This window comes from Maylandia zebra, linkage group LG11, assembly GCF_041146795.1.
Source record: "Maylandia zebra isolate NMK-2024a linkage group LG11, Mzebra_GT3a, whole genome shotgun sequence".
NCBI classification, from domain to species: Eukaryota; Metazoa; Chordata; class Actinopteri; order Cichliformes; family Cichlidae; genus Maylandia; species Maylandia zebra.
The window spans coordinates 32,649,716-32,673,936 of NC_135177.1; the positions used below are offsets into that span (position 1 = coordinate 32,649,716).

Consider the following 24,221-nt stretch of genomic DNA (forward strand, 5'->3'; position numbering starts at 1 on the left):
CCAAGCAGCGGCAGTTTTATAAACATTGTTTAGATTCAGGCTGTTTTGTTGCTTTCTCCTTTTTTTCCCCTTTTTTTTCCCTTTTAGCTTGTAATGTTTTACTAAAGCTCTTTTCTTTTTTCCTCTTAGTCACACAGTTTGTGTTTTCCCTCCCTCTTTCAGTTTGGTTTTGTGATTTGTCTGTGCAAATAAACCACACTTCAGTCACTCTGGAAACCTGAGCCACTGTTTTCTTTTGGCCTGCCAGCTGTACGTACTACAGCTGATCTGACATGTACACCGCTAAAGTTATTACTGCAGTGCACTTTGCATTGATACACTGCAGCTACAATCACAACAGAGGTGCTGCAGCTACTCGGAGAACTGCAAACCTGCTGCAGATGTTATTATTGCTGATGTTTGGGGTTTTTTTTCATCCTTAAAATGCAAATTGCTCTCACCAGCAATATAATTTACTTCAAAGATGACTGCAAGGGTTCGACAGCATAACATCAGCCAACATTTAAGTAAATGGGTACTTTATGTTTGCTTTTATTACACTTAACATAATCCTCCTTACAAGCATCGTCTTATTCAAATGGTCTCCCTACTCTGGTCTCTCTATTGAAGATACTCCTCATAGTCAGTCTGTCAGATGAATCCAGCGTTTGGCATCGGGTAGCAGATAACAAATGACAGGACGATGTAGCCAATGAGATTCTCCTAATTATCTAATGACCAGGGACATGAGGTGATTTGTTGCCCCAATGAGCTTGTTAGGTTAAGTGGTGGGCATCGACAGGGCGGTCAGATGTTGTCTCTTGCTGTATCTCTTATTAGTGTGTTTTGCTTAACTGCATTTGACTGTAGTTTTTCAGGGTCACTTGCTATGAAAACCAAGAAATATTTTCCCTTTCATCATACTCATGATAAAATACTCTTGGGATGTGATCCGTTATACACACGATATGTTCCAGAATGATCATCTATGGAAAATCCCAGTATTTGTGTAACTGAAGATTAAAAATTACCCCCGAATAGGACTCACGTGGTCTGCTTTCCAGCTATATTATCTTATATAAGTTAATCAACTTTCAGTTACTTTAGGTTATGCAGCAGTACCTTTTGTTATGCTAATGTTATCATTTGTTTTTTTCCATCTCCTACTCACCTTATTTACTTTTTTAAACTGCCATAGAAGTCCATATCCATATTTCGTCATAGGCCATAATACCAGAAGGAACATGAGATACTGTTTCCTCAACATTTTGCTCACGACGAAACTGTACAATAATAATGGATTGCATTATTCCACTATTCATTCACTCTTACATTCACACACTGGTGGAGGCAGCTACAGTTGTAGCCACAGCTGCCCAGGGGCAGACTGACAGAGGCGAGGCTGCCATATCGCGCCATCGGCCCCTCTGGCCATCACCAGTAGGCGGTAGGCTGAAGTGTCTTGCCCAAGGACACAACGACCGAGACTGTCTGAGCCGGGGCTCAAACCGGCAACCTTCCAGTTACAAGACGAACTGCCAACTCTTTGAGCCACGATCGCCCCCCCCCCCCCCAATGCATATTTCAGTTTCTGTGCTTTTATACTACTACTAATTTTGCCCCTCCCCCTAAAAAAAAATTATCCATTTTTTTATCTGTCAAAAATGAACCAAAGATATCATGTTTGTTTGTTTCTGCCTGTCTTACTGTGTGGGGTACAAGTTAGCTACAAGTAACTAATAGTTATGATAAGGAGTAGGATACAAAGCACTCTGAAAGCACTTTCTTAACCCTGAAACAATTAACACAATCACAGTGATTCATCAGATTTTACGCTGATCCCTCTGGAGTTAGAAACTTGTTACAACTTCTGTTTCATTACTTAGTAATTGTCCCCAGAAAGCAGATTTTGGTTTCTTGGTGCATCTTCTCATTACGATGTGTTCACATTGAATATTAAACAAAGTTTATTTATTTGGTTAGTTTTAAACTTTGGGTTTTATTCCTTTATGTCACAATATTCATATGCAACACTTCCCTGTGTTACTATATCACAACCAAGCTGGTGAATTTAAATGAGGAGTGATGTGAGGAACAATCCTGTGTTTGACAGCTAAGATGCTGATTGCAAAATGTAACAGTTGTATTTGTTATTCCACTTTGTTTTCTCACCGTTTTCGTCATGCCTCCATATGTTCTACATTTGCACATTTTGGAATAAGTGCAAGGTTATATCTCCAGTTAAAAATATACATTTATAGAAAATCTCCAGCTAAGTTTATGGCACTTTGACACAATCTGTGTCTGTTAACTCTCATTTTGTCAGTGAATGCAGTTGTTGTCTTCAAAACTCTTAATTTGCATTACTTCTAAATATGCCTAAATATGCCTTCAGCTACATCTGTCTCTCGCTCTGGTTTTGCTGTGTTATATATATATATATATATATATATATATATATATATATATATATATATATATATATATATATATATAGATATATATTAGGGGTGCAACGATACACAAAATTCACGGTTCGGTTCGGTTCGATACTTTGGTGTCACGGTTCGATATTTTTTCGATACAAAAAAAATGTTCATGCCTTTTTAATTTGTCATTTATTAAAATTATAAATATATATTTTAACTCAAAAGTACAGTTTTTAAATTTAACCCTAACCCTTGTGCGCGTTTTTTATTTTGACAGCGAATGCGCACCTGCGGACCACTTATGTGCAGCCCTGGTTATTTAGCTCGTCATATTGCAGCCACAGAAATTCTTTTGTCCATGAAACCATAAAGCTGCACTTTCTTTTTGCCTTATAGTCTCATTTGTCATAACTTCTCCGTTTTGTGGTAAGCTTTTCTTTGGCTGTCACTTCTTCACCCCGACCTGTCTTATTTGGCTCAGCAGAACTAAAATATATATACTGCTGCTTTTACACACGGACTCACATAAGCTCAGCGATTCTCTGCGCGATCAACCTCTCACATGTTTAAGCTTGCTGCGGGAGATTTCACTTGTCATGTTTGCATAGTAAGTTAACGATTAATAAGACGATGTCAGAGGAATTGGTGCACAAATTATCATCACTCACAGATCAGTGCTGTCGCTCTGCAAAAAAAACAAGCGCAAATTCAAACGCGATTTCAATATGTCACATATTGACAGTGGCTCACCGATGCCAATGACATAATTACCCAGCTACATTTCTGAAAGAATGCAAAAGCATTGACATATATTTTTCCTTCCTACAATAGCCCGACGGGCAGGGTAGCCCGTCTGAAAAAAATCGCTAGCCCCAGGACGTCGGGCTAGCGATTTTGCAAGCCCTGTATCTGATTGAGGAATCACTCATCTTTGGAAAAGAGAGTTTATTACAGAGAAATGGCTCTTTCCAAAATAAAAGCTATACTATCCGCTTCTTCTGGGCTATATTCTCAGCAGCATAAGGAGAATCATGTGCTAACAGCTGTCTAAATGACTCGGCTAAAGTTAGTAGCATGCTTGTTGTTTTTGTCTTTGCACTAGGATGATGTCGGCGTAAATGTGCAGTCATATTCGTTGTGTTCCCACTAGTGCTTTCAGGTTAATCTCGTTGAAATGACCTTAACGCCACAACACGGCAAATCTCCGTTAACGAGCTACCGCCGATCGCCCCGTGCATGGGGCTAGACGGCCAACACGTTAACGAGCTAACTGCGCTAACACACTAGTTCCCACCCATGTAATTAAGCATTGCGTGGCACATCCAACATACTGTTTTACTTTAGTCCATGACTCGCTTACCTTCAGGGTCATACGTCACATGAAAACCAAAATAATTCCAAACACCAGATCTGAATGAGAGTGGGGGAGGTCCATCTTGCAAGGAGAGCTTAACTTCTGTCTTGCTAGCTTGCCCTGCGCTCTTCCTTCTGACTATGCTGTCTGTGTTGAGCGCTCAGTGGATCTGCGCTCGACAGTGCAGCCTAGGCGGAGTAGTCGAACGCAGATTCACTGAGCGCTCAACACAGACAGCATCGTCAGAAGGAAAGTTGATAAAATAAATTACAAATGTTGTATTGTTCGATACATATGCGTACCGAACCGAAAGCACTGTATCGAACGGTTCAATATCGATACGAATATCGTTGCACCCCTAATGTATATATGTATATATATATATATATATATATATATATATATATATATATACACAGCAAAACCAGTTTCAGTACAACAGCAGTAAGAATGGAAGGTCCAAAACATTGCATGTAGTGTATCTGGGTCCATTCTCTGCATTAACCACAAGATTTGATTACGCTTTTCAGAGTAGCCACCTTCATTTGTTTATTTGCAAATTTGCACAGATTTTGTTTATGTGTTCTCCTGGGCTTTCCCTCTCGTCTGGCCAGTTTACAGACTCATGATGACAATGGTGGTGTGGTGGTGGTGGAGGAGACGTAGGAATGTGTTATGTAAATTCTCCCAGCATGGCCCTGGTCGTCCTTATACCTCTTACCACCTTCCTCTGCTTTCTTCCCTCTGCTATTGACCATGTTGCACATTATAAATCAAGTGTACCTTGCTAGTACTCTAATGAAAGCTCATTTATAAAGTGGCTAAATGGTCCTGACAAAAGTCCTAATGAGGAAATCAATAATTCAGTGATTGTTGCTGTGCTTATACTAATACGTTCCTCTTGTAGTGCTTTGATCCCAGCTAGGAGAGTAACATTTGTTACTGTATTCAGTTCTGCTTGTCAGCATTGTTGTAGTTTTTTTTCTTTCCTTGAATCTTTGAGATAAACGATGTCCCGTTAGAAACATCAAAAGCTGTCTCACATGTTCTTCAATATCCAATAAACTTCTTTTTGATGAGGAAAGAGTGAAGAAATGTAAAAAATATTTTCTCTTGAATTGTTAATATGAAACATTACTCTGGTATTTGCTCGGCACAAATCACTGTGATTAATGAGAGGTTTGATGTTTTTATTGAATTGCTTGCAATGACCATTTTTTCTCCACCATCTACTGCACTGAAGTACTTTTCACTGAAGTCGCCAGCAGGAGGTTTGGTTATTTGCCAAAAAAAAAGAGAAAGTTGAGAAGAAACATGTTGAGTAATTTACCTCATAGCATGGTGAAAAAAGTTAGTGTTGACTTATTGTAAAGCAGTAAACAGAGCTGAATGTAAAAAATCTATGACCTAATTCACTGTATTTGTTTCACAGTGTCATAACCTGTTAAGCAGTTATTTTTATTAGTATCACACTCACATTAGCAGTGCAGTGTTTTACAAGTTTTCCATGACTGTCTTAAAATAACCGCTTCTTTTACTCCATCCACATTGCCCCATAAATACAGTCATTGTGAAGCTGCTGACCTGATCTAACAAGTTTGGCTTAAAGAAAATAAGTTCAAAGATCCAGCCTCCTCTAATTGCATGAAACCGAGCTAGTGATCAGTAATAGTTCTTTCAAGTCTTGTTTAAAGCAAAGTTGATGAATTCTTCTTGTTCAGGGGTTTAAATTATTAAAGAAATAAAATAAATAATGCAGTATTCAAATTATCCTTGACATGCAGTTTTACTTTCACCTGTTTTACACAAAGATGCACATATTAATGTTACTTTATTAATGAAAATCAAATTACAATTACAGTTTTATTTTATTTGTGTACCTGAGAGAAAATACAATATAGTATAGCAGTGTTTGGACAGATGGTGACTCACCCCTGCAAGGTCATTGATCATCAGCCTTAGGGACTGGAGTGTACACTGTAGGAAGCCTGGGGAGCAGCACCCTAGTCCTCTGTTAATTGCCAGGGCAGGTAGATTACCCTCTTATGCCCCTCCCTGCTCCTTAATGTTGGGCACAGCCACCCGAAGTGCTCCCTCAGATGCCTCCTTAACTAGCTTTGAATTCAGTGATTAATGAAACACATTATACTTCTTTTGGATTAATGGCTGTGTGGTTTTAGCAAGCTGTAAATGGTAAAAGTACATTTCCTGTGTAGATTAAAAGATTCTTTTTCAAACACGATTCAAGCACAAACCCACCTTTATGGAGTGGTCTTCTATTTTTTTATATAATCCAGTATAGGAGACTAAAGACAGAGAGCACAAGCTTCAGATTTTGATGTGGGGAAAACACTTCCATGTTTCCTTTTTTCTCGGTCCCTTTGCAGTTCCTGTTGTTTTGTTTTTTTCAGAACAAAGAATAAGCTGTGGTACTTTGAGTTCGGCACGTCGGAGACCTTTTCGGCCACATGTAAGAAGCTCCACGACTTTCTGGAGGTTGAGGTAACTCAAACCATGTATTTTGTTTTTGGAGACTTTTCCAAGAAAAGAAACAAAAGCAAAAGCATATATTTTGAAATTTGTTGCTTTGTAACTTATTCTTCTTTATCTCAGCTCTTAGATACGAAGCAATCATGTATTCTTTATTATTAAGGGTATTTCACTAGCAGTCAGGTAAGAATATTGATGTCATTTAAGATATTCTCGTCTTCTGCTGCTCCATAAATAGCACTAATGTATACTAGTTTCAGATTCACCCAGACAAAGTGTGGATGTGTGAAGGCTATCTGTGCACCTCCCCACCCACTTCTCACATAACCTTAGTGTAACACACAGGTAATTAGCCCTACACGACCCTGCTGTGTGTGATATTGAGTGATAATGAAGATGGTGTCTATACAATTCATCTTCCCTCTTCTCAGAGCTATCCACACAGTGCAGAGGTCTTCATTAATTAGGGCTGAGTAGTGCTTACATTACTGAAGAAGGACAGGTAGGGAGATGATGAGACATCCCTGAGTCATAAAATGCACCATTTAGAGTAATATATAATACAATATTTCTGGGTTAACACAGAATAACTATAAGGACACTTGCCCCTTCATGCTGGGCTCTTTTAAGCATAATTAAAATGAGTGCAGGATGGGTCAAGCAGTTAGTACAAAGTGTACTTGTGTTTTAAAGTTAAAACAACCAGCTGCTCTGGTTCTCTCCCATCTTTCTAAAATTCTGATTCCTAGATCTCTACTTAATAAGATTAAGCATATATTAGCTATGTGCCTAAATCAAACCAAATAGTGGAGAGTAAGCAGAAACTAAAACTTGTCTTACCTTAAGAACACTTTAGAAATAAAGATTTGATTTTAGGTTATAAGAGTAATATTTGAACATCTGGGTTGTAATTGAGCTTATTTCAACTCTATTTTTCTAATAAAGTAGTTTTTATACTTTGCTGAACAGTAACTGAAAACAGAACTACACAAAGTGGACTTCCAGTTCATGGATCGAAAAATTTATATCTTACCTTCTCTTTCAAAGATGACCTCCCTGTGCTTACTAATATTTTTAAGAGCCGTGTCACGTTATGGCACAACAGCAGCATTGACACTCTGGGGTGAGAACTGGTTAAGGTTCGTCTTACTTAGACAAAGCAATATATTCTGGTTTAGACATTGGGGAAAAACACTGTTTAGGGTTCATCATCTTATAGATTATTTCAGTATCAAACTGTAGTACAAAGCTTGTGATGAAACGGATTGTATCTGTCCTTCTCTTTCTGTGTTCTTTTAAAAGTGTGATGGTGTTACTCTGGACCTTAGCAGTATTTCCTTGGAAGGCATTGCCATTCTCAACATTCCCAGCATGCATGGTGGCTCCAACCTTTGGGGTGAAAGCAAGAAGAGGAGGGGCTACCGCAAGGGAGGAAAGAAGGGTCAAGACAAAAGGACACCTGTGCTCGACCCCAAAGAACTCATGTTTGCGGTTCAAGGTAGCTCTGACACCCGAGTTTTACGGTTGTTTACATCAATGCTGAAATCATTGTGGTTAGAAAGCTTAATTACATTACAAATCTAAACTCACAGAGAAAATGTGTTATTGCTAAATAAAATGCTTCAATAACCTGTGTTATACTTGGCTATGTGGCTACAAAGCCACATTTAGCAACATAGCTTGAAGGAGCATGTTGTAGCCTATTGATTTTTTGGTAAGTGGCCACTTTGGTGTAGTATATATTCCGGCTCTAAAGTTCAGGCTCTAGCTGCTGGGCTGGGGTCTGCACACACTCAGCTTTAGCATCACTCTGGGGGTTTTCATAATCTTTGTGTTAGCATGTTTTCTGTGCACATGCTTCCAGAGTGCCAACGTAGTGTTAACAGAATAATGTGGCTGTGTCTGTCTGTGAAGCATTTCGTATTTGCATTCGTCCTTTCATTCAGTCAAAATAAAAGTAAGGTTCATATCCCTATTCCTCAAAGCTGTAGACCACTCCAGCATTTTCCTCCTCCTGCACACAAACTTAAATCAGCTGACAGTTTTGGAGGGTTTTTGTTGTCAACCTTGTGTCCAGATATATGAAGAAGATGTATGAAGTAACACGAGTAACAAAATAACTGACTGAAAAATGTAATGTGATTACTATAACACACTATTTGGGAGTGGTTACGCCCACTATTTTTTCAATAGCTGAACATTTCTGGCTAAATCTGTCGGCATGTTGTAACGTAATTGGTGAGTCATCAACAGCAGTCAAACCTCTGCATGCTACATACCATGGTTGGTTTGCTCTGTTAAACAATAATAGTGCAAGTTAAACAGCTTTGACAGTGTAGGAGGTTCTTCTCCCTGAAGCCCACATCAGACACTAACAGTCTGTGTCCTTGCTCCTATCAGACAGATCAAAGACTAAACTTTGGGCCAAACTTTTCCTGAGCACATTAATATTTCACTGATGACAAGGTGAATCACAGCCAGCAGGTTTTGTTTGCAAAGAAGAGGTACAATCATGTCACAGTTTGGAACTGTCACTTGTGTATTAATGGTCTGTGTGGGCACCAGTGGACAGGCTCTGTTAATAGGAGCTGACTGAGTGGGGTGTTGGGCATACCCCTGAATCCATTTACGTCAAAAGGAAGCCCATCAATGGGAATATATGAATGAACGAAACACAATGAGTCAGCTGCTCTGTGGAAACTGGTGAAATTGTGTGAGCCGCTTTAGGGAGTTAATAGCAAAGGGTAGAAAATATCCAGAAAGCAGAATATTCTAGTACTGCAGTGAAAAATTACAGACAATATAATTTTTCCTTCAAATACATAGTAAGAACTATATATATGTGGCTTAATATATCATCACTGCACGTGTTTTCAGTTATTGTAGTCCTGTTGAAAGGGAATACAATTTAGTTTTACTTTTTGTTAAGCTTTCATATCAATATGCCCCAATTTTATCCATGTTTACAACATAGCTTGAATGACAGCTAATCTGTTCTTTATTGAAATAATTTTATTACTAATAATTGCTGTTGAGTCTTTCTAAATTCTTTTGTAGACTCACAGCCGTGAATTCTGGATTTACTTGGCTTTTGTATTTTATTTCTATCATGTCTAACTGTGCCTGTTCAGGTGATGCACAGTATGTTTTTTAGGTTTCCCTGTTGAGATGGTGTGTTTGTACCTGGGGATGAAGTGGATGTTACAATCAGTGTCTGGCTTTGAGACATGACGAGCCAGCAAAGATCTCCAGACATGGCTGCCAGTGATCCCTTATGAGACTTCACTGGCCATAGCACAATTTCTGGAAAATAAAAAGCCCTCTGTGAAGCACACTATGGAGCATTCATTCCTTTTAGTTGTGATTCAATTTTCTGTTTCCTTTGGTGCTGTTTTGCCTTTAAAGATGGTTAAAGGTGGCACATTTTAAATTGGACTCTTTTTCACAGTCACAGCATTTATTGTGCAAAATGAATCTGTTTTATGTTGTTTAAAAAACTGAGAAAACAAGTGAGAGACAGTGAGGAAGTAGACAAGGAAACACAACTCAGTCCGACAATAAATAACCCATAAAAAAGTCATTCTCCAGTACATTAACATCACCTTTTTGATGCTTCGAGCTGAGCATTTCCGTCAGTAGGCTTGCCCTGTAACATACTCTGCTGTGTCATCTTGGATATCAAACATGACCATCATTTAGAAAAGAAATGCAGTGTTGTATTTAATAAGACTTCTAATTTGCAACCAGGACCATAAGATTATCATGGACATGTTCACCGATGGCAGTTTTCTCACTGACTTCCATACAACCAGACTTCTTTTTTTGGACGACCCCCTGCTGACAGTTAGAAAAATCGAGGTTTAAGGATTTCAGTAGACTTCAGGTTAAACCAATGCAAAATCATAATAAAAAGGAACCATATGGCACATGTGCACTGTGAGGGACACATTTGATCAATGCAAAGCCCAGCTTTGCTATGATGAACACTCCATTTATCCCTGAAAAAAAATCAATCACTTCTGTGTTTGTATTTAAAAAAAAAAATAGAGGCCACAGTCTAAACCTGGAAAGGCACTTAGTGTGAGTGGGGAGTATTTCCCTTTGTTTATGTGTGTCCATACCCATTTGAGCCTGTGTATTGATGCGGGTGGGTGTGTTTGTGTTGTCCACCTGTACTGTATATCTTAGAATAGATGCCCTTGTGGAAGGTGCCCTCAAGGTGAGCAGCCAAACTTGTTAGATCAAGAGAACAGCGTATTTAGAGGTAAACACACAGGAGTGCATTAGCCCAGAGGGGCAGAGGGTGACGCACATGACTGTTGGCAGAGATCATTTTTTGTCAAGTTGTATGTGTAGTTGCATCTGTGTGTGGATGGGTGGGCTGGTGGGTGGCTAGGGGATGAAAAAAAAAAAAACCCTGACCTTTCGGGAGCTGTTAAATCGTCCCGCTGGTGACGCCAGGAGACAAGCCCCTCAGGTGGAAGGGAATGGCTGCAGAGTGAATTATTTAGAATAGGGGCTTCATGTGTGGGTGGAGGGGTTGATGCTTGGGACTGATCCCCCGTGACAAGCCCCATGAAGCTTTCATTGGAGGATCGGCCTCCACATGCCCTCCCTCCTTGTTCCGCCATTCCTCTTTAGTTTTACTTTCAGCAGATCGGCTGCTGGTCCTGCTCTGCTCCGTCACTGTCTGTCTTTTATTCCTCTGCTCTCACCCTGTCGCTCCACATGTGTCAGTGCAGCCACTGGCCTGGACAGGTAGTTGTGTGACAGTGACAAGGACGTTGTTTCTATTCTCTCTCTCTGATGGGAAGATGTGGCTAAGATTAAAGTCGCAGTGTGCTGCTTTTTCATGTCCCATACGGACACTGGTTCATATCATTGTTTCATTCACTATCACTTGTAGTGTTTATCAATTTGAAATCCTGATTTCTTGACCTACGTAAGGGACATTGATTCGAGATTAGATAAATAAGATGATTTGGTTTATATTTGGCCATAGACTGCTTATCATGACTTTTTATAAATTGGCCTTTCTAATCGGTTAGGTGATTCAGTTTTTCTCCCAGTTTATCTCTGAGAACATGTTGGTTTTTTACTATATTTAGGCGAGTGTGCTTTGTATTGTAGATCCAGGTGAATCATTTGAACTTCCCGTAAATGGAATAATTGATGGTGATACAAGAAAAGAAAAATGGAAATTCACAAAAAAAAAACCCCACTCGAGATAAAATATGATTTCAGTCCATTAAGACCCTTATTGAAGTCGTGTGTCCTCATTTCTTAGAAAGAGATGAAAATATGTCTAATTTTAAGTTTTGCCTGAAGGCCATTTCTCCTCCAAGACTAGTGCTTTTGTACTATTTTGCCATATTTCATGACATTTCATGGAGAGGTGGAACATGGACAGATTAGAAAAGATTCTGATCAGAATCAATTTCCTTACAATTCTGAGACAGAGGATAGCTTCTGTAATTTTTTTATCATTTTGAAAACTATTTTTTTCAACTCTTAATTTGAAAGAACAATTTTTACCTGAAGGTTCATTTCAGGCTTTTGTAAAAATGAGACCGAATGCTCCTATTAGGAAATACAATACAATTTAATTTGTAAGGGTACGGGTGTGTTGAGTTTTAAACAGTTTCATTATTCTGTTTAGTTGTGCCAATGGACATATTTTAATTTCTTTGGACTGTAGATCCAGGCAAGGTATCAGCATCAATGCAAATAAGTGTACACTGCAAGGCACTGGAGTGTAAGAAAGTCGGTAAACTCATTTTCAGAAAAGAAAATAAACTTAAGTTACAGTATGTCAAGTTGTATATTGCGGGTGAACAATATACAACTTGATACATAACTAACATTAATGATTTGTCACAACCTTAATATACTGCATCAGCATCTTTACTTTTAAATTAAATATACTTGATATACTCTGGTGTAGCTGACTTTAGAGTAAATAAACTTAGAAAATGTAATTTTGGAAACTTATTTGGACCTTTAAATAAAAGTACTTATATGGGAGACAGATGTTGTACAACATCAGAAATGTAGCTCAGCTCTAACCACACTACTCTTCTAGAGTACCGTGCAAAAGATTTGAGCCACATCGCATTTCTTTACATTTTACTAGGACACGCCCTCGGCTGTGTTTTACAGATGGCTGTAGACATTCACTATTGTACCTCTCATCTTACCTCCTCCATACATTTGGATTCATCTCATTTCTAATGGGGAGTCAGTGAAGAGCAGATAGATAAACTGAAGGCCTATATCAGGTCTTTATTGGCTTTCAGATGCTGTTCACCTGTAGATAGTTGGAGTGCTACTTCTCCTTTCGTCCTCTATTTTACACACAAGAAGGCCTGAAAGCTCTAAAAACAAAACAAATTATAAAGAAATGAGTGATATACAGGACTGTATGTCACTGCAGCAACACGATTTACAAGAATTCACAAAATAATAGGCTCGTTTTTTTCATCAGGGTTGGTCTTTAATTCTTTGAGACATCGTAAAAGTTGTAACTAAAAGCAAATTTGTGTCTGTGAGTGTGTTTTAGTGTGTGTGTGTGTGTGTGTTGGCTGCACAGGGTCCTCCTGCCCTTCTTAAACCAGCACAGCTACAGCCTTTGCATTCTTTCCCAAGCTAAGAGCTCTAAAGTATAATAGATCTTTGTAGCTCGGGGCAAACAGGAATCCCTATCGCTTTGGTGATGCTGTCCATCATATATGTCACCATGGGCCTGCATGAGCCGTTCACATCAACGTGAGAAGTCACGTGACGGGGGGAGCAACTTTAAAGCTCAGTGTCAGGGAGGTCAACCTGCTTTGGATTGTATGTGTACACACTCTTCCACTCCGACCCTGGAAAGTGCTGCACTCAAAGTCCAGCGTTGAGATAGGGGCAGACGCATGTCCATCACCATGGTGACAGCTGGACACCACAGCTCGGCGGCGGCAACAACATCTCACCGCAACAGCAACATTGCCCACGACACTCCTTCAGGAAACCAACACGACTCACGTACACACGGCATTGCGGGGCTAACACGCTCACACACACCGAGTGCCTAAAAATGGGTCTTAGTTTCAATTAGTGTCTGTATACTACCAACAGCGAGGCAGCAGCTTCTTAATTTGTGGAGGGATGAGTTGATGGAGAGTCGGAGGCAGAGCGGGCCTCCGAAACAGATGGGCCCTGCGTGACACTGGGCTTCCAGCAGGGGCAAAATCAATGCTCATAACTGAAAAACAGAAGAGAAATTAATAATTATATTATCACAAGATTGCTTTGCATTGCCGGTGCAATCTAATTAATAGCTGTTTTGTTTGTAGCTTGTTGCCTTTTTTCTATCTTTTTTTTTAAACAGTGAATATTAAATATTTCAGCAACAGAAGGCAAACTCTGAAGTGAGGAACATCACATGTCATGTTCTTTTATTCTTCCTCACCTTCTTCTCACTTTCCTCTTCCCCTCCTCGCTTTTGTACTTTGTTTCATGTGTCTTCTCACTCCTAGTATGAGTTTTTTGCATTGTTTACCTCTCATGTGAATGGTAGCTACATTCAAAAGCAGCAGTGATACTATAACATAATGAGGACAAAACTTGGCTGGACTTTGCATGGTTAAAAAAGTGTTTTTTCTTTGCTTTGTTGCTTTTGTTTGCTTTTGTCTCAGACCTGTCTGACCAGCTCTTGGAGGTTGTGGGACTCGAAGGAGCCATGGAGATGGGTCAGATCTACACTGGCCTGAAGAGCGCTGGACGACGCTTGGCACAGTGCTCCTCTGTGACTATCAGGTCAGTCTTTAACAATGTTTTGTGCCTGTTTCTTCCAATTATTATATTGTTTTTAGTTTATTATGGTAGCAAATGCTATGGCATATAAGAAAAAGCATAAAAATGCTACGAGTATAAATTAAGGTGATGATTTTTAAGCATCCTGGTGCAGAATGCTTTTATTTGGTTTTATTGTGAAGATTTGTTACAGCATGTTTTCTCGTTCTTCACTTACAGAACCAGTAAATCCCTTCCAATGCAGATTGATGGTGAACCTTGGATGCAGACTCCGTGCACTGTAAGTTGAACTGCATTTCCACAAATGGTTCATCCAAACTAAAGACAGTTATATGCCAATATAAAGTAAATTGTAAGGGCAGTGAAAGAAGAATCGAGCAAAGTATTTTGTAATCTCCATTTACAAAAAAAAGATTTGCAAATGAAAAAATATTAATACGTTTTACATATGGAATCTGCAGTCTGACAGTCATATTGATGCTTGAGAATTTTTCCAACATGTGGCAATGAGCATCCATGACTCATTCTGTAAATTCAAGTTTTCAAAAAGTTCTTTGTTTGTTTTTTATTCTGAGTTTAAAGAGTAACATCAGACTGTTTGAGGAACCTCTGAGGAAACACATAGTTACTGTTGTGTGGGAGATCTTGAGTTCTACTATGAAAATGCCCCACACGGGCATCATGAAGATAAAAAACAAAAGTGAAAAGTTAAATGCTTGTTAGGTGAAAGACAATGGTTTTGAAACCACATCAGCTATTTAACTGTATGCTAACAAAGCCTGCTCTATTGCAACTGCATTATAAAACCAAAACAGAAAACTTATCCCTTGTCTATGCATCTGCATATTCATAAGAAGGTATTGGTTTATAGACATTATGGTCTAAGATGTTAAGATGGCCAGGAGTCATTAATGCGACCCACCTTAGTGACTGATTAAATCTTCTTTCAATGACTTCTCCCATATGGAAAAGAAATAGTAAAAACTTATATGATTTACTCCTGAAAGTGGCCACTTTCTCATTACTTTCATATATTGTTTTAGTAAGTATCCAACACATACAAGTTTTATTATAGAATTTTTCAAGGGATCTTATATCTGTTTTCACTCTTGTATGCTTTTCATACAAGTTTCACACAAGACAGATACAAACTTTAAAAGATTTATATATATCTTATATATAGCTTTCTGACAAACAAACCAAAAGCTGATACATGTTTAAAAAAATATCAAATATATATGCTTTAATATTAAGATTAATATAACAGTTCAGCTGTTGCTGCTTTATATTCTAGTGCATTAATTTATGATAACAAATTCTTAATGATTCAAGTCTTATTTCTTCTAATTTGCTCATCGTCTAGATCGCAAACGTGTACCTCGATAAGTGTTTTCTCTCTGTCCAAGTTGCTCGTTTTTCAAAAGGAAACTCCTGAGTTTGCGTTGATTACGGTTGTGTTTAGCTTTAATTAGAACACCACTGCAGATGAAGTGCTGCCGAGATTTACATATGGATCGCCCAGCCATGACAAAACAAGTGGCCTGCAAGTGCTCTTGTATCTGCTGGCACAACTACACAGAGCAAAGTTGGGCTCTGACGATACATAATTGTGCTGCAATGATTTCCAAGGAAAGTTTTTCATTCTGTATGTCTGAACTGCATCTGAATCACTTAACGCGTTAAATGCCTACAAAAACATCACACTTCAAATTGGATGTTGTTCCACTAATTATTAACAACAGCAGCTATGCAAATGCATATCAGTCTCTGCATGCATACCATGTTTAACACCATAACCATTTAAGATTTTAAGCTAAATGCAGCATGTGTCACTCTGATGAGTAGATCTAAAATAACTGGCACCATATTTCCAAATTTGATTCTGGTACAATGCACCTTCATTAGGGTCTAAGTAAAATCCCCCCTCGGTTTTCTTAATTTGGATGATTAATTGTGACCTGATAGCTCATTACATCCATGCTTCATTTGAGCAAATTATTTTATTTTCTGTCTAAAAGCCATATTGTTCCATGGGCCCTTGAACCACATAAATACTTAATCCTGCATTTTAAAGAAACAGAGCTTGATTACCATCCAAATTTATTTCAGGTATCACTTTAGATCTTTTTTTTCTTTTTTGGCCACTGTCTTGTCTGTAAAGACTATCATGTTTATGGCAAAGTACTTGATAAACATTAACTTCAATCATGTTTAATGATGGCAGAAAGCCCACAAAAGCTAAGTAATTGCTCCAGCGTCAGAGTGCAAGCACAATAAATGGCATCTTTCCTTTGAAGTGAATGTGGTCCTTTGAATGCAGATGGTAGCATTTCCCCTCCCCATTACTGCGTTTAGACTCTTAGTGCAACTCTATAATGATGTGCTTAATATGACAACCCTTGATGGTTGATATTTGGGGTTCCATCGATCTACAGTTGCAACTCCTAAAAGAAATTGCATCATTGCAGGCAAACAGGATATTGTCAGATAATATAAAATTCAGTCTTTACAGTAATCCACAATAATATGTTATCGGAGTCACTAACCCCAGGGATTCTCAAAGTTTGTTGTAGTCAGGACGTTCAAATATGCATTCATAAGCCACTTGACAAGAACCCATTTGGATGCAACATCCATATGGAGGATTTTTTTTTTAATTGTTAATGCATTGCTGAATTTGCTTCTGTGGGGATAAAGTGCTGGGTATAATGAACAGTGGATAGAGACCTTATTATTTCATGGGGATAACCTTCTGAGATTTAAAAGAAAGGTAAACATAATTCAAAAAAGTCATTTGTTGATTATGGAGGCACTTTCATTTTATAGGTAAAAGTCTTCTGTAAATGAGCTGTGAAAACTAAATAATAGTTTAAATACCATTGTTTTTGTTGTGTTTGTGTTTATTGTTGTTGATTGTGGCATCACATCAATATATATATGAAGTATAGCTGCTGTAAAATTATCGAATTATGTTTATCTGAAAACAAGAAATGTCGTACAAAAAAACCCCCAAAAAACAGACCAAACAAAAAAAACATAGTTTCACAGTATCAGGAGCTGTTTCAAAAACATGTGTGACATGGATTGTGCACTAAAACAATTAAATACAATAATAACAAAAATAATTAATACAGAAAGAAAATTCAAATTTTCAAATTTCAAATTTTTCAAATTCAAATTTTTCAAATTCAAATTTCAAATTTGTGCTTAAATCAAAAGATAAGTAGACTATATTATGTGTTAAGTGTTATGTGTCAGTATTTTAGCTTACAGTCACGTCTGGCATATATATTTCAGTGGTTAAAATCTAAATCAGGGGTGTCAAACATGAGGCACGTGGGCCAGAATCGGCCCATCAAAGACTTCAGTCTGGTCCGCTGGATGACTTTGGAAAAAGTCAAGGAGAACAGAAATTTTGTACTTTAATTGTTTTTTCATAGGTTTACAAAGGAGTCTAAACCTTTTCAGACTGACTGATCCTAAAGAGTTTCTTTTTCATCTGTTTTGTGTTTTATCTTTAGCCAACTGCACTTATATTATACGCAGGTTCTATTTAAGTCATTTCTTGATTCAGAATATCATAGGGCCTGGGTGTGGTTAGTATTTTTTTGGTTAATAAATGAAGTCATCATTTTACAAACACAGTTTTGTGTTTACTTGGGTTGATTTTGTCAAATGTTAAAATTAGTTTGATAGTGTGAGCGATGCAATTATGACACATATGCAAAAAACTAAGAAATAAGGAAGGGAACAAATACTTTTTCACAGCACTGTACATAGCAGGCGTGCTGGAGTAAACAAATAATAAGAGTGGGTGAATATGGCTTACAACACTTGGCAAAGCAGAAAGACAAATTGACAAGACATCAGTTTTTTTCATCGTGGATTAAAGAGTGAATGCTCCCTATAAGCCAGGCAGCATTGGGAAAACTCCCTTTATAGTCTACTGTATAGTAAGCACTGAGTGATTTCATAATGCTACTGAAAAATGCTATGTGAAGATGTTAACAGACAGCTTAAAACACATTTCCTTTCTGAGCTAAATCTCAGCTCTCTCTTTTCTTATACCAGATTGAGATCGTTCACAAGAACCAAGCTCCCATGCTAATGGGACCACCACAAGGTCGAAGCTTCTTCTCTTCACTGATCAGACGAACTCGCACTGAGAGCAAAGACTGAACCTTCAAGACCTCCGAGTGCTCACACACACCTGCAGGGCAGTAGTCACCGGTTGATCTTAGCTGGGCCTGTTTGTAAAGGAGCCCTTTGTCTGATTGATAGCCCAGCATACAGTAGCAAAGTGTAGGATCAGGATGTGTCGCCTGCAGCATGGAGATGTCACTGAGAAGCCCACATTGAATCCAAAGCGAGGCGAGTTTAGGACTGACACTTTCTTCTACAGTCTGTGGTGTAATTTCGCTCCAAAAATATTGAAGCTATTTATGGAAGTTCACTTCTGTTCTTCTATTTTCTAAACTTCTGTTTTTATTTTTGCTGTTGTGCTCTGTGCCATGTGTAACAAACCCACCGCTGAATGTGTTTTGTGAGATGTATTTATTTATTTATTTATTTATTTATTCATATTTAACTGCTATTGATGTTTTCTAATGTTTTATTTTTGTATTTGCATACCCCTGATGCATGATGGACAGTGAAAGAGGCTGGTGCTGTTGGAGATGACATATCTGGAGTTTGCATCTGATTTTTCCCAAAGTGTTTAGTAAAAAGTGAAGTGTCTCTACCCGACATCTCTTCTACGCTTCAGTCATGAATGGCTTCAAATAGTGCAAAGACAGAGAATCTGCTTTCGTTTCATGTTTCCTGCAAGTCATCCTTGTCATGTTTTGATTGGCTGTTTTGCTTCTCCGTCAGTGGAAAGATTAGGAATGATTATTGATTGCTCATAAAAAATGCATGACACTCTTTGTTTTACGTTGCACGAGAGATTTCGAGACAGTTTTACCAGATCTGTGCACACTTTCTATTGCATGAGTGACCATGATCTCTTTTGACACTTATGGAAATTGATCATTTTTGAATCTGCATCTACAGCACAGCTCTGTTTCAACCACATCATCATTTATCTGCATTTTTATGGGATCCTGTGCTTTCTTAACAGGTACTCAGGCATAATAGAATGAAAATCTTTGAAAAGCCACAGAAAACAACAATATTTATCTTGTATAGTACAAGCACTTGTATAGTTATGTTCACAAGAAGCAGCTTGACCTTCTATGGTAACTCATTTTTTTCTGATGTTTGTTGATGAGGGTTTACAGTCCGCTGCACAAGTAAGCGTCCATTAAACAGTGAAAGATCTACAAACTTACTATTGACATTCATGTATATACATTGCTGTGCAAATTCCTCATTTCTTTATATTTTGCTTCTAAGTATCCAGACTGTCTTACAGGCTTTCAAAGTTTTCCTTTGGATATTGGCTGTTTTTACACTCATTTTCAGTCCGGTCCAATTTTAAGAGGATTTTTTGTTTGTTTGTTTCTTAAGCTACTTAACACAGATTTTTAAATCACTCAGTGTTGTCTACGTAACAGACAAGTTAGCAAAAAGACAGTTTTAATTTTTAACTTTAGCACCTTGTTAATAGCATGATCCCATTTCTTTAGTTGAATATCCCCCCAAAAAAGTTAATGCCAAAGATAACTTAGTTTACTGGCATAAAATAGTGTTTTGGACCAACAAGGGGATTATTAGCCAAAAATCTGGCTTATTTTAGCATGTCGTGCACTATGTCCTTAAAACAGCATATGGAAGTCGTGTCCTTCAGAAACAGCAAAAACACCTGAGTCAGGTCTCTTTGTCAATACAGACTTGACCCAGAGACCGGAAAGATGCATCTGGCCTTTCAATTGATCCATCTCCTTTCGGCAAAGCCCCATCATAAATGTTCTCAGTATGAAGGTGGCTATGAAGAAGCCATTCTTAAAGAAGGGAAACAGGGAAAGAAATCACAAAAAAAGTCTATAAATCAGCAGTAACAGGTCTTGTGGAGTTGATCCAAATGTTACATTTTGAGTTAAAATATGTTTGGAGCAGGTCAGGAGAGAGCAACCACAGTGAGTGTCTACAGGCATCTGTAATACACAGTGGAGGCTCTGTCATGGTTCTGGGCTGCATTTCAACCAGTGGTGTTGGGGATTTTGCCAAAATTGGAATTATGACCGTGCAAAACTACCAGCTGATTTTAATCCACCATGATGTACCATCTGGAAAGCATTGGATTGGCAAAAGCTTAATTCTTCAGCGTGACAATGATCCCAAACTCACTGCCAATGCAGTAAAAGTATACGTGGATAGAAAAGCACAAAACAAGACACTAAGTAATGGCTTGGCCTCCATAGAGCTCGAACCTTAAGATAATTGCAGCACTGGGGGATCATCTCCACAGAGAAGAGACCAAAAGGAAGCCAACGTCCAAAGTAGAGCTTTGAATGTCATTCAAGGAGCCTGGAGAACTATTCCTAAAGAAATATCTAGAACGCTGCCCAAGAGAGTTCAGAAATTCAACATGTTGGTAACAACCTTTTAAAGAATCAATACTGAAAATCAGTCACATTTTATAACAGTCACTAACATATGCACAGTTGCCATTTATAGATAGTAATTTCCTATGAGTATCCTCCTTAATACAGAGCATTAAGTGGCTGGATGGTATTGGTCTTATTCAGTGCTTTTCTGCACTAATTTCATTCAGGCTGACCAAAGACTAAAAGTACTCACTTATTCATATTCTGGGGACATTATGTTACAGACCTACCAGCGAGACACACTTGATAAATGCATTTGTTTTTATAGAACTTCACATTTGCATGTTTTGGGAAGAATTTTAGGCTTGACTGTTTCGGTCTTTATAAGTGCCATATGCCGGCGGAGACGATAGCCAAGGAGTCTCCCATGTCTTTTTGCTTTGTATTGTGTAGCGTTTATACAGTGAGGTTGTATTTTTGTACACAGTATTATTTATTTTTCTGCTTTTTGCTTCACTCTAGAACTCACACCATTTTGTTGTTGTCTAAAAAGAAATTATGCCTGCCAGTGTTGACTGAGAAAAGTGATGGAAACAATAAAAAAGCTTGTTGTTTGGCATTGTGTTCAGGAATTTTTTTTTAACCTTTTACTCCTTAATGATGCATAGTAGTCACATATTAGTCAAAAGATTGTTGGTATAACAGATTCAAATTCTACGGGCGTCACAGTTAGCACTGTTGCCTCAAAGAAAGAAGCTTTGAGGCAACAGCACGATTTGAATCAGTGCAGTCTTTATGTCCTCTCTGGTCCTGTGTTTCCTCAGGTGCTCCATCCTCCTCCAGAGACATGCATGCTAGATTAATTGATAATTATATGTATGACACAAATATGAGGTAGGTGCTTTAATTGCAATTATAATATTGTGTTTTCTGTATGAACAAAATTGACAAAAGGGCGACATAAATGCAAGGCTGTTATCGGTCAGGATATTGTCTCCATTGCTGTTTATCAAATTTAGCATAGCAGTGTATCAGCAACGGTCTACTGCTTGCTTTCACACTACTAGAAATGTTTAAGTAGAAGTTAATGATTAGAGTAGAATTAGCTAAATTACCAGCTCTGTTTCCACAGAGGCACAATGGGACATCATGCAGTCTTTGTACTAGAAAAGTAGCACTTTATAGAACACTGATGGCCAGTGTGACTAAGTTGGGTAGTTTCTTTGTCACATGCAGTCCAACTCTGGGCAATACAGTTAGGTCTATAACTTTTGGGGCAGTTACACCACTTTTTGCAATGTGCCTCTGTACACCACCGCAAGGTTTGTGGCCCTCTCTCCATTCAGTTTTGTATTTAATAATTAAAAAGCATGTTCTACTGGGTTGAAATGAGGTAACTGCCTTGGCCATCGAAGAATAGGGTTAGGATCCCATCTCTTTGTCTTGAGAAACTCTTTTGCAATATGCTTTGGTTCATTATCCACTACACAATATAATAACACTGCCAACACTAATAGCCCAGTTCCACTGGCAGCTATACATGCCCAATGCCATAACATTGTCTCCACCATGTTTGACAGATGATGTCGTATTAATTGAGTCATGAGCTGCCTCTTTCCTTCTAGATGCCTTTTTCCTTCCCATTATTTCAGTACCAGCTAATCTTGGTCATCATCTGTCCAAAGTCTAATCTTTCCTTCCTGTTCTTCGGTGTAAGTTGTGGTTTTGACCTTGTTGCATTTTTAACATTCATGAAGGGATTTCATGATTGCAGACCTTGACAATGATACTCCCCCCTCATTGAGTGTTCTTGACTGGGCTTTCTCTATCCAGTCTTCTGTGGTCTTTGGGGATGTTTGGTTTTGCTGAACTGGCCAATTCCTCCATGTTTTATAAGAATGTAACAGATTCTTGACTTGGACACCACTAAAGTTTTTGCAATCTTTCTGATAGTTTTATTTTGGTCCCCCCCCCCCCCCCCCCCAAATCTAATGATTCTAAGGCGTCCTTAACTTGCAACAGTATCTCATGGGACTTCATACTATGCAATAAAAAATAGCAAATGCAAGTTTGACCCAAGTCCAGATCTTTAATCTGCTTAATTTGTCATGGGACAATGAGGGAACAGCTCTCAATTGTCCAATGATTCTGTGCCTATGAAAATGGGGCACAGATATAAAACATCTGTAATAACATTTGTCAAACCCCTTGAATTAAAGCTGCAAGTCTATACTTCAATCTAATTATGATCATTTAAAGTCAAAGTTAAATGAGGTGGTTTACAGAGGCAAAATTACAAAACTTTTGCTGCTAGCCAAAAACCTATGGACCTAACTGATTCTCTGAGACAATGGCTTTAGTTTCATTTTTGTGCCACTAGTTTGCAGCCATTTGTTTCTAAGCAAACCCAGATAGTACATGGTTTTTCATCTCTTTTCACCAACAGGGAGATATTGACTTGGAATTTGAATCTACATAACTCTAATCTCTGTATTATTGTAGAGTCTTTGCTTACAGCACCTGGAGACTGCTATACTATAGCAATCACTATTGCTATACTACATAAATAAAATCGAATTAAACTGAATAACTACTCATTTGTTAGTATAACTTGCCAAGATTAATGCTCATTCCCATTAAATATATTCTGTTCATGTTAGTTTAACACCCTGTGAATTCCTGATCTTCAACATTTGTTTTTCATCTTGCATCCTAGAGGAGATAGCTCTATTTCTCTCTCTCTCTCTCTCTCTCTCTCTCTCTCTCTCTCTCTCACTCCCATGTGAGTGATAGTGAAATTACTAGAATGTAAAAATGTTTGGCAATAAGCTTTCACTTGCCACTAATTTTTCTTCTTCTTCTTTTTTAATAGTACAAAAGAATGCAAGTAATGTTTCAATAAATGCTCAAAGAGGATAAGCAGCAAATGAAGTGGTTAACTGTCTTTATAATGATTATTCTTGTCCCCTATTTTTAGTCACCTCAATTTTGGCTAAATAAGTACAAGTGAAACACAGTGTAGTAATCTGGAGTAACTTCAGTGTCATGAGTTTTATTTTTGAAAATAAAACAGATGGGGAAAACCCCAATTATATTCTTTTGGAGTGGCACTTGGTTTAGGGTATTGGCTGTCTCAGTGTCAGATGGGTAGACTCCTGCACTTGACCTGCGTTTCTCCATCCTCAGGGTGTTCAGCAGGAGTGACACAGTACTTCACTTCACATCCACTTCACCTGCCTGGTAATGGAACCCTGCCTGGATCCAAGATGGCACCAGCGTGACCACCACTGACTTCCGATATGCCCGTCTTTCAGTCAAGTGTTTGATGCACTGGTAAAGTTCTCTTTCAGGGTTTTATCCTAGATCTGTTCTGTATCCTGGCAAGCAAATCTATGTTGATTGTTATGCACCCAACACACATTTTTACAAATTACAACTTAGCTGCAACAGCGACAAAAAAGCATTCCTGACAGTGGTAATGATTTTTTTTTTGCCCATGACCTTCTTTCAAAAATAACGCCTATAAGCTTTAAATATAGGTGTGCAACCAGGAAACTGCAGACATCCTACAACAGTCAGACCAAACAGAAAAAGAGATCTAAGGGGAGAAACTTATCAGATTCACAAAACAAAGTAGTATTTTATTCTAAAAAGTCTGATTCTTTAAATCTCGCAGAATATTTCTTG

General features: G+C 38.2%; 1 protein-coding gene across 1 annotated transcript in view; it reads left to right on the plus strand.

The window, feature by feature from the left end:
* dgkb (diacylglycerol kinase, beta) overlaps positions 1–21,151 on the plus strand; it is an 80,627-nt gene extending 59,476 nt beyond the window's left edge. Inside the window, exons 21-25 of the mRNA XM_004560186.4 lie at positions 6,174–6,264; positions 7,555–7,750; positions 13,929–14,049; positions 14,266–14,326; positions 18,118–21,151. Coding sequence (XP_004560243.1) covers positions 6,174–6,264; positions 7,555–7,750; positions 13,929–14,049; positions 14,266–14,326; positions 18,118–18,225 — 577 coding nt within the window. The 3' untranslated portion in view covers positions 18,226–21,151. The remainder of the gene's footprint in view (positions 1–6,173; positions 6,265–7,554; positions 7,751–13,928; positions 14,050–14,265; positions 14,327–18,117) is intronic.
* The last annotated feature ends 3,070 nt before the right edge of the window (positions 21,152–24,221 follow it).